Source organism: Hipposideros armiger, unplaced genomic scaffold (assembly GCF_001890085.2).
Source record: "Hipposideros armiger isolate ML-2016 unplaced genomic scaffold, ASM189008v1 scaffold_326, whole genome shotgun sequence".
NCBI lineage: Eukaryota > Metazoa > Chordata > Mammalia > Chiroptera > Hipposideridae > Hipposideros > Hipposideros armiger.
The window spans coordinates 350476-362486 of NW_017731676.1; the positions used below are offsets into that span (position 1 = coordinate 350476).

At 37.4% G+C, this 12011-nt stretch overlaps 1 protein-coding gene across 8 annotated transcripts in view; it reads left to right on the forward strand.

Annotated features, from left to right (window-relative positions):
* The first annotated feature begins 923 nt into the window (after positions 1–923).
* The window catches only part of PCLO (piccolo presynaptic cytomatrix protein), a 409380-nt gene continuing 398292 nt past the window's right edge, over positions 924–12011 (forward strand). For 4 of the 8 annotated variants that reach the window (XM_019660711.1, XM_019660712.1, XM_019660710.1 and 1 more), the window contains exons 1-2: positions 927–1505; positions 7350–8850. In XM_019660711.1, the coding sequence (XP_019516256.1) occupies positions 1252–1505; positions 7350–8850 (1755 nt within the window). In that variant the 5' untranslated portion in view covers positions 927–1251. Of the gene's footprint in view, positions 1506–7349; positions 8851–12011 lie in introns of all 8 variants that reach the window. The other 4 variants (XM_019660715.1, XM_019660716.1, XM_019660709.1 and 1 more) reach the window with 2 other exon arrangements.

Sequence of the window (12011 nt, forward strand, 5' to 3'; positions counted from 1 at the left end):
ACTTATTTATTTCTGTTTATTCATTACCAATTGTTAGCTTTTGATTTTTTTTAACCTCAACAATTGGGACCTTAAGTCCACTTTGTTAGGAAAGGTAGGTAGCAAAATTGGGGCCGATCCAGGGCTGAACTAAAACATTTCCTTTTAAATAATGTAGTAGCAAGATAAGTGTGTGTTGGGGGGTAGGTGGAGACAAAAGAGTTGTTAATTACTTACAATATATCTCTGCTGCTAACCAGCTGTATGACTCTATATAAATTACCTTTTTGGGTTCTTCTGACCATATTTGTACAAAAAAAAGAATTGAGTTCATATTTTCAAAATTTCACACACTGTAACATTTCAGTATTCTACAATGCATCTTACTACAGTAGTCTATCAACAATTTCCCACAATCCTTTACTTTTGTGTAGTTCCTTTAGGGTATAACACAGTTATAAGCATTCAAAAATCTTACCTGCTTACTGATGCTGTAACTAAGGTTTTAATCTAATTGTTGTGGGAAAGAGCTAAATGAAAAGGGCCAGTTTTAGCTCCTTTTGGAAAGACAGATTGTCCCAAAGGTATGAGAGGTTTTTCCTGTACATTTTCAGTTACCTGAGCCCATTCATCTTGTAAAACCCTCCTTTCAAAAAAAAAAAACGAGAGAGGAAGAAAGAAACTACAAATCCCATGAATCAAAGCCGGGAACAGGCACATTCCCTCCTGCCCCTTTGCGCCCACCTTGAATGTCAGGTTGAGGCATCCTGAAATATGCCTGAAAGAAACCGCAGTTGTTTCCTCCAGGTCTTTAATCTGTGCACTCGCTGGGTTCCTTTAAATCGGTGCTGACAGCGAGGAAGGATATGGAGCTACGCAGAGCAGGGTAGGCGGGGGCGTGGGCATCACCTGCTCCGAAAGGGGCATGCGCACTGCGAGGAGGCGGGGCGCGGAGGGAGGGGCAGACGGCGCCGGCTGGCACAGCTCATATCTGCTTCTCCCCGGCTCGGGGTACTGAGTCGGCGTCGGGGAGTTGTCTTCTGCAAAGGTTGCCTGGCGTTGTACAACATGGAGGAGGCTGCGGGCATAACCTGCGATCTGGACTAAACCGTGCCTGACGTTCCGGGTAGCGGTGCCCGGTCCCGAGCCCAGGGACTCTGCCACCTGCACGCCTCGCGGCGGCCCCGGCTCCGGCTGCTGCTTGGGCCGCCGGCTTCCTGACAGGGACGCAGCGCACGGAGGAAGCGCGGCGGCCCCGAGTCTCCCCGAGCCATGGGCAATGAGGCGAGCTTGGAAGGGGAAGGGCTCCCCGAAGGGCTGGCGGCAGCGGCGGCAGCGGCCGCCGGAGGAGGGGCTGGCGGGGCGGGGAGCCCCTTGCGCTCGGTGATCCCGGCCGGCATGGAGGCGGACCTGAGCCAGCTGAGCGAAGAGGAGAGGAGACAGATCGCCGCTGTCATGTCAAGGGCGCAGGGGCTGCCCAAGGGAAGCGTCCCCCCGGCCGCTGCGGAGCCGCCTCCCATGCACAGGCACGCACAGCATGATGTATATGTCCGGGCATATATGTACAGCTCCCCGTGCACATATGTGCCAGCCTGTATGTGCTAGCACGGCAGTACATATATGTCGTCTCCGTTCATTTTATTCTCCCTAATGAAGTGGCGATAAAGAGATTATAAGCCTTCGGATGGCAGAAAAGAAATGATGCATTCTAGAGTTTCTGGTGGGATAGTCAAAGGTTGCATTCTTGGAACTGTGATTTTAGGTTGTGATTTTTGGCCGTTTGGTACCCTTTCCCTCTAGGGTGGCGTGGAGAGACGCCCTCCAGTGTTTTACTAATCTGGAAGTCTTCCATTAATACAAAACGGACGTGTTGGGAAATGGATAGAGCTGGGTGTTTACCTGTCTCTGTGTAAACCTCCTCAGTCATTCTGGGGTCTTTTTCTCTGTAAATGATGTCCAAATATTTCTATAACAATATCATGAATTCCCCTAGAGGTGTTTTGTCCTTTTAACCCTACCCCCAGAGGAAATCGGGAGCTGTTTAGGAAGAAGGTATAGAATTAATACACCTTTTATATTTAATGTGGGGCCCTAAAATATGTTGTGGCATTAAACAGATGGTTTGGTCACAGCAGAGCAGGTGCTGTACATGTATTTCTGAATTAGCATATGCTATTTTTTAAGTCACTACCCTTTTATATACAAAGTGTCATAGTTTTTGGAAGAACGTGAATTTGTGTTATCTTAAAATTAATTTGTAATTCATAAAGACAAAGCAAATAAATGACAATTTGCATGGGCAATTAAGAGCTAATCTGTAATATTAACATTAATTTCCTTCTCTAGCTCTCTATTTTTCTTCATGTAATAAATTAGTTGTTTCTAATTAGAGTACGAAGAGGGTATAATCATTGTGTCTGCCCTGCCTTTATTATTGTAAACAAGCCCTTTAACTTTGCACCCTCCCACAGAGGATAGTTCTCTATCCATGGTACTGAAACCGTTTCTGCTTTATGATAACTGAAGGGAAGCCTACAATTTTCATTTGAGGTATTGAAAATGTAAAACTGCTGGTATATAGGTGTAGATTCTTATACTCCATAAAATGAGAAAAAATATTTTAACTTAGGAACTATCACATAAGTTATATGCATATCATTTTATCAAATAATTATAATATTAAATTTCATATAGGAGAAATGTAAAAATGTTTTATGGATAGTGACATTATTTTTCACATAAAATCCAAAATGTCTAAAATCTATCAGGTAGAAGCCCTATTTTGTTGAAATGCAATCACCCTTACTAAACTAGCTCCTTTGTATTGAATATGTTTTTCAGTGTTTTGGGCTATTGGTAAGAAAGTCCTAAAGTAGTACAGCTTATGGTATATACTGTTTATGGTATGTACCATTTTTCTCTACTAATGAAAATGTGACTTGGAAAGTATTTTGATTGTTCATTCACTAAATTTTCATGGAATAATAATGAAGTACAATACTTTTATGTATGCCAGCTCTTCTATAATATTTCCTACAAGGCACAAGCAACAGGTTTTATACGCTGGTTACAAATGCCGAGAAAAGTGTGAGCTTTGATTTCTAAATTCCTAACTTTTCATCTTTCAGACAGTGGATGAAAAATGTTATTTCATCCTATGAAACTATGATGTTTTATGCAGTATTTGTATCAGATAGCATACTTTTAAAGCTCCCTATTTATAATTTTGTTATGGTAGAATTCTTACCAATAGGCAATCTGTAGCCTAAACAGTTATTGGTAAAAGCTTCATTCAAATATATAACAATATGTTTCTGTTCTGCAACCTGCTTGTATTTTACTGAAAGATTTCATTAAGAGGCACATAATTTTTGAAAGTTATTATCTTATGTGATAACCAAAGAAACACTTGGTTCATCATTTAGATATTTAGAAACACATTGAGTTAAGTATATATAAGAAAGCATATCCAAATAATTTGAAACTTTAAGTGATTAAGCACTGTGAGTTAGACATGGTGAGTTTTTTTTTTTTAAGAAATAAAGGTTGAGAGCCCAAGGACCTAGATTCTTATTCTATTAATTTTAACTGACTTATGGTAAATTATATATGCTTCTCAGCCATATGTGCCTCAGTTTCCTTGTCTCTGAATAAGACAAAGGATACTTGTCTTACCTATCTTGTAAAATCATTGTGAGGATCAATTAAAAATTGTTTGGAATTGAACGTGAAGAAACCCTATACACATAAAGAGTAGTAATATCAATATTAGCAGTGAATAGCACTGGCAATAATGGCTGCAGACAAGTTGTATGTTGAATTATTCATTATAATGAGTTAACTGATGTATCAATATTCTTTTACATATGGAGAAGTCAGTGCAGTGTAGTGGAAATCCCCCGGTCTAACCCCAGTAGTCAGCACACAATAATTCTGTGACAAATTTTATAACCTTGAATTAATCTCTCAGCCTCTTAAAGTCCTAGTATCCTCTACAATATAAAAATGGATGCCTAAAGTTGCTTATATTCCTAACATAAAATTTTATGTGACTCGGCACTGTCAAGTTAAGTGTCATTGCCTCTTACGTTCTTTTAACAAAATATTTTAGCATTCCAACTGTTTTTACATTCTTACACGTGAATACTTGTTTGCCTCATTTGTAGCTAAACCGTTTTCTCTGCTAATCTATGTTAATCTAGGGATGACATTAGTGAAATGAAAAGGGAGGAGGATATGTAAGGCATAGGTAGTTAGTTACGAGTTAGAAGCTACAGGTTATAAATGAAATGCTCCTGGATTTTTATTCATTGTAGACCCAGGGAAATGCAATTTTATTACTTCTACTCATTCTGTTTACAACTACAGGTATGCCATGTGAAAAAGGCTTTACTAAAAAACACTTCTGATTAGTAGAATATTTTATAAGAATTCTGACTGAATCGATTATTTTCTTAAGCATTACTTTGGGCCTCCCCTCCTGGCTAGACACCTCCACAACTGTTTTTCTTCTGACAGCAGTAGGCCATGTGTAGGTTCTAAAATGAATATGGAATGTTTCCATTTAGATCTCAGAAGGCTTGTAGAAGAATTTGAAGTGTAAAGACTTCACGAAACATTAATCTAGAATAAAACAAAACTTGACATGTTCATTCTTTTATTCACTCATTGTTATTCACTCATCAAACATAAATGTTCATCTACTAGTTACCAGGTTTGGTTCTAGTGATAACAAAGATGAGTGAAATACGTTCTCTGTCTAGGAGTTCATAGTCTAAGTACAGAAGACACAGATTGCATTTTAGTTAGTTTTTCTTTTTAACAGAACTGTTATACCAAACAAAAATTCACCAAAAGACCACAGTTTGCTAAGACATCTTTATATTTTTGTTTGGTATTAAGACTCTATTTTCTCTTAATGATTATATTTCAGTTTCTTGCTTCCAAAGCTCTGCATTTTCTGGTTATTTACATAATTACAGCAAATAAAACCAAGTTTAAATTGTAGGGCAATCTTTAGATGTATAGAGGTATTTTCTCCCTGGGGGATTCTATAATATAATTTATATTTGTAGGACACCCAAACTATTATTTCTGATATAAGCGCTTTGCTTTAAATTTTGCTTTATATTGTTATCATAAGTTTTGGAATTCATGAAGTTTACTTTTATTTGTTTTGTACATATGTTGTATTAAGTGAAATAATATTGCAAAACCAATGATTAAGTTTAATAGTATTTTCACAAGAGGACGATTTAGTTAAATGTATGTTTTGGTACTTGGTTTAAATATAGATTTCTAGAGCTCTGTATCAGGGAGCCAATTCAATAAAATGCCTAAATAAGTACTTGCAGGATAGTCATTTCTATAATGGAGACCCTAATTGTGTGTCCTTCAAGGGAGTAGTCAAATTTATTAATTGAATGTAGAACATTTCTAGAATAACGTAAAGATCCAAACAGTGGAACTTTTTGAAAATAATCTGTTGTAGGTTTGCTATGGCTCTACTGCCTTCATATAGAGAAACATTCACAGTTATTGTTTCCAAATGGAAATATGTAGCGGTGCATTTTAAAAGATATCTTAGAACTGTTCGATTTAATAACAGTAATGATTTTAATTCCTTGTTTAAGTAAAGGCTTTACAGACATAATAATAGCTAAAGTTTTTGTAACTTTTTTTCCTGGAGGAAATTGCCAGAACTAAGAATTCTATTAATCATCTTTTATAGAAAATTACTTTGCATATATATTTCCATGTGTAGATTAGTTTCTTTCTGACTTTTGCTAGTTAGAAATAATACTTTTATGTTTCTTTCTACTACTTCGTATATCTTGATCCATACTCAAATTTCTGTGTCAGTAGGGGAATTTCAAAAACTTAATTGATATTAACTACCAAATGATCTGGAATTTAAAATTACGTCTGGTCCATTAGCAGGTAAATTTTGACAAAATAAATTAAAACCTGTACAACTTTTTTGTGATCGTCTCATATAAGTGCTACTTAATCACTTGTTTTTTACTCCTTTTATTCTTTTAATTAAAAAGAAATAAACCTTTTCCAAAATTAAAAAGCTACATATATCAAACAAAATACTTATAATTTGATTTTTTTCTATACTTCTAAAGTGGCATGTTGTTATTACTTCCAACTTTATAAGTAGAGAATGGCTTATTTAAAAAAAATAATGTACTTGATTTTTGGCTAAAAGTATATATAAGAGACAACAATTTTAATTATTTAACATAGTCATTTAAATTTGATTTTGTTTCCAAAACTTTAAAAAAATCCATATTGTATATTTGTCTATGACTTAAAAGAAATCTTGCAAATCAATTACTTGTTACATTTTAAAATCAGTGTTAATAAATAATACTAATAATCTGACAATGGCATTAGTAAATATTGTAGAAAACATTAAGCAAAAATATTATGTATTTTCTTCATCTAAGGAAAGTAACAATACTTTTCAGAAGTGGGGTTACAACTGGCTTGTTGCTATTTGTATGCTAAACTATATCTCAGAATGCTTTAAGCATCTGTTGTTACCTTACAAAGAGACCTGAGATTAAGAATTAGCTATTGGAAAAAATAATGAAATGGAACTGTTTCTCAAAATGTCTAGTCAAAGTAATAATTCTCACTCTATAAAGTTTATAAGGATAATATTTGATGAATATTACCTTTTTAGACCAAATAGGATAAAATTAAATATATGATCAACTTTCTTAGAGTCTGTGGAAAGGCCTCTTGTAACCTCCTTACTAGAAGCTTCCCTGATGTCACATTGTGTGCTTTATGTAGCTAATGTAAATTCTCATAATCAAGTAAAAAGAAAACAAAACAACAACAAAAAAACAGTTGCAGCAAACTCCCACATTTTAAGATGAATATTTTTACTTATTCGTGCTGCTAGTATTTGAGAGACTAACATTCTTTGACCATAACTTTTGATCAAGGATATATACCCTGTGAGCATGAATGTACTAGGACATAGCGTTGCATTAATTTATTGAGTTAGTATTTAATTAGATTTTATATTCTAAAATATAAATGTAAATTATTTTTATGAAAACTTTGTAAATCAGTATGTTAATTTTTTTATCACTCATAGTAGTAAGTATTGTTTTGTTCCCCCCCCCCCCTTTTCTTCACATTCTTGTTGAAAAATCTCTATCTTGGGACTATACAGAAAGTAACAAAGACATTAAAAGTTTTATGATCACTTACAGGATGCAGCAAAAATGGATTCTAGTTATATTTACACATTCAAAATTTTGAGGATAGAAGAAAGTTATAGTTTTTTAATATTATTCTGAGTTGGGATCATTTTCATAATTTCACTTCTTTTTGTTTCACTCTTCTAGGAAACAAGAGTTGGATAGTAGTCACCCTCCAAAGCAACCGGGAAAACCGCCGGACCCTGGGCGCCCAGCTCAGCCTGGTCTCAGTAAAAGTAGAACTACAGACACTTTGAAGTCAGAGCAGAAATTGCCTGGAAGGAGTCCTTCCACTATTAGCTTGAAAGAATCTAAATCCAGAACTGATTTTAAGGAAGAGCACAAGTCTAGTATGATGCCTGGCTTCCTCTCAGAGGTTAACCCCTTAAGTGCTGTCTCCTCTGTTGTAAATAAATTCAACCCTTTTGATTTGATATCAGATTCTGATGTATCCCAGGAAGAAACCGCCAAGAAACAAAAAGTAGCTCAGAAGGAACAAGGAAAACCTGAAGGAATCGCAAAACCTCCATCACAACAGCAGTCACCCAAGGCAGTTCCTAAGCAGCAAGGACCTGTGAGGGCACCACCTCAGCAAGACCATGCTCCCAAATCACTATCTTCTCAGCAACCAGAAAAGATTAAATCTCAACCTCCAGGGACAGGAAAGCCAACTCAGGGGCCTACCCAGACCCCTCAGACAGACCAGGCGAAATTGCCACTTCAAAGAGATGCAACCAGGCCTCAGACTAAACAGTCAGACACAGTAAGGGGAGAATCAATCAAACCCTCACTGCAAAGCCCATCCAAACCACCGATTCAGCAAGTAAGTCCTGGAAAGCCTCCAGCCCAGCAGCCTGGACCTGAAAAACTTTCCACAGCACAGCCTGGACCTGCAAAGCCCTCAGCTCAGCAGCTGGGACCAGTGAAGGCCCCAGCTCAACAGCCAGGGACAGCAAAATTAGCTCAACAGCAGACAGCAAAGCCCCCAGCCCAGCTACCAGGTACGACAAAGCCCGCAGCTCAGCAGCCTGGGGTTAAGTCCCCAGCCCAGCCCCAGCCTCAGCAGACTGCGTCAGAGAAATCTCCATCTCAGCAGCCTGGGCCAAAGTCTTTAGCTCAGCCTCCAGGGCCAGCAAAGACCCCAGCCCAGCAGCCAGGGACCCCCAAATCCCTAGCTCACCAACCTGGGCCACATCCCACAGCTCAGCCACCTGGGCCTGCAAAAACTCTAGCACAGCAGGCTGGGCTGGTGAAGTCGGGGGCTCAGCAGCCTGGGCCAGGAAAGCCTCATCAACAGCCTGGCCCAGCAAAGCCCCCTCCTCAGCAGCCTGGCCCAGCAAAGCCCTCTTCTCAACAGCCTGGCCCAGCAAAGCCCTCTTCTCAGCAGCCTGGCCCAGCAAAGCCCTCAGCTCAGCAATCTACAAAGCCAGGAAGCCAAACAGGAACTGGGAAGCCTGTGCAGCCACCGACTTCTCCATCTGCAGTGCAGACTCCAGCACAAGGCCCCCCTAAGACCATCTGTCCTCTTTGCAATGTCACTGAACTTCTGCTGCATGCTCCAGAAAAGGCCAATTTTAACACATGCACTGGGTGTCACACCACTGTCTGCAGCCTCTGTGGTTTTAATCCCAATCCTCATTTAACCGAGGTGAGTGCATTTATGCATTATGTCCGTGCTCTTAACCATATCATCATCTTCTACCAGTGGTGCTTAGTTTATGTCTGATAGGATGGTGTTGTTTTTCTCTGCTTCTTTCCTGCTGCCCCCCTCTTTTTCTTCTCTGCTAGTTGTAAATTAGATTTTTTTTAAAAACATTTTCTTCCATAATAAGCCCAAAATATTGCCACAGTTTCTGAGAAATTTGGTATATAAAGCAAATATGAATTGATTGAAAGCTGCTGAGCATTTACTCATTGCATTCTATGTGTAAGGTCCAAACTATTTATTATTTAATATACTGTGATATTGCTTTAACTTTTAAATTCATGCTCCTACCTATCAAAATTATGAAACTATTAACTGGGGTCATATTTGTGCTGGGAAAAACATGGACAATGTTTTCAAACTCTAAATACAATTTTAATATAAAGTTCAATATACATGCCAATGATTTTGATATCCCCAGTGAGGGCATACTTCCCTCATTAGTTGAGAGTCATTAAAATTAGCATAAGTCAGTTCGTAAAATAAAGAGGTCATTAGAGCAGGTCAACATTGATGGATGTCTTCCCAGAAGGACCACAGTTTATATCTCCAAGTCTTTGGGTTAGCCTTCCTGACATACCAAGTTATAAAATAGGGGCCAGTAGTGACACAAATGAATTCAAGGTTGTTTATTCTGACTGAGGATAGAAATGTAATTCTCAGCAAGTCAAAGGCCTGAATAAAACAGCATTTCCATAGGTAAAGATTTGGTGATGTTTGGGATAGGGGGAAGGGACAAAAATCACAAAACAACAGAAAAACTCAGAAATTCTCTGGAGTTAAGAAGTAAATACGGTGAAGATAACCTAAAAATATAAAGTGAGAATAAAGAGGCTTAGGGTCTAAAAGAATATATTTTTAAAAGAAACCTGGTAGCCCCTACCCAGTGAGAAGGCACAGAAACTATTTTATACATATATATTATTATTATTATATATTAATATTATATATTAATTATATATATTACATATTAATATATATTATTAGTTTCAGGTGTACAAAACAAATCAATAGTTATCCTTTTCACCCCCCACAAAGTGACAACGCCTCTCCCCCCATCCACTGCCCTCCCACCCCCGATATCATGCTTATCTATTGCAATTCCATTGACTCCATTCCCACACTTTACTCCACATCCGTGACTATATATGTATTAAATTATAGTTGACATTCAATATTATTCAACGGCAGCTTCACATGTACAGTGCAGTGGTCAGGCCTCTACACCGTCTATGAAGTGGTCTCCCTGACAAGACATGAGTCCATCTGGCCCCCTAAAAAATATTTACATTATTGATTATATTCTCCAAACTGTCTTTCCTATCCCTGAGGCAATATTATAGTTACCAATTTATGTTTTCTCGTTTCTTCCCCTTCTCCTTCATCCCCACCCCCTCCCATCTAGCAATCGTCAGTTTTTCCTCTGTGTCTCTGCAGCTATTTCTGTTTACATTACTTGTTTATTCAGTTCTTTAGATTCCACATATAAGTGAGATCATACGGTATTTGTCTTTCTCCAACTGACTTATTTCACTTAGCATAATGCTCTCTAGGTCCATCCATATCATTGCAAATGATACAATTTCCTTCTAAGGCACAGAAACTATTCAGTCCATATGGAAGGCAGCTGTTACTGGGCTGTGTGTATATTGTGTCTGGAAAAGCCCAGGGAAAAACTGACAGCGGGCCATGGAGGATTATGTGATTTAAATATCCCTGAAAGAAGAGACTTGTATACCCTTGTTGTTATAAAGGAAATCTATGTTATGATAATAACAATGAGGATTATTGGTAGCAGTTATATTAGTTTGGATACTTAAAATGATGAAAGATGAAAATGATGTACATTTAAAATGTATCAACCTCTTGGTATTTTCTAAAGCATCTTTTGCTCTTTTATCCAAATGTCATATTGAGTATGTTAACTTTTTAAATAAGTTATTCTTTAATGATAAAATTGTAACTTAATAAGAACATGCTGCATTCAAGTTATGGAGAAAATCAGATTGTAAATCAGGAGGTAGTTTGTTTATGTATTTGTAGCTTTTTAAATTATAGTAGATATGTTTCTGCCCATAATATACTATCTTGACAGGAATGTGCAGTAATAATGACTTCAAACAGTCGATGATCATTTTGTAAAATGTTACTATGTTTTCATGGCAATTCACAATGTAGACACTTACAGTTGGACATTCAAGCCCTATGTATTATTCGAGGACCTACTATATGGAAGACATTTTACTGCATGTTCGGTAGGGTATAAAAATAACTAAAACATAATGCCGATCTTAACATGAATGTAGTGTACTAGGTTAGATAATACATGCACCAGGAAATCCAATATGTGGTCAGATGATGATGGTCATGAGAGATACGAACAAATATTGGGGACTTTAGAGTAGGAAGTGTCATTTTCAGTGGGTGAGATTAAGGAAAGCTTCATGGAGAAAATGGTATTTGAGCTAGGTATATAAGGATGGATACTATTTCAACAGATGAAGGATATAAAAAGGGAGTAATGATTTGGTTCAAGACCTAGAGGCAGAATACTGCGGGGAATATTTAGGAAAGCAGGGATAAATCTAGGTTTGCTAACGTTGTGGGGAAGAAGAAATGGGCAATCAGATTAGAGAGAAGTTGAAGTCAGCTTTTGGCCTTCCACGTTTGTCTGGTAGTGATGAGCATTCTGCTTTATGAAACTTACTTTGACTAATATATTTATGCCTTCAATCCTTCATTCATTTTTAGAAATTTGTATCAAATTCCTGGTCGTGAAACACCAATGAGTCCTGTGACAGAATCAATTATTCATTAGTCTTCCTTGAAGCAGAAAATAGGGGAAATAAAAGTTGTATATAAGAAAGAAAGAAAGAAAAGAAAATGTGTGTGTGTGTGTGTGTGTGTGTGTGTGTGTGTGTGTGTGTGTGTGTGTAAGTAACTTTGTATAGGGCTTTATAGTTCACATAGTTCTTTCCTATTTCTTTTATCAAAATTAAATTTCCAAATAATTCTATGGATATATATTCTGTTTTCTCTGTTATACTAATGAGAAAACTGGTGTTCAAGTGGTTACTGTGGTTAGTTTACTTGTTGGGATTGCC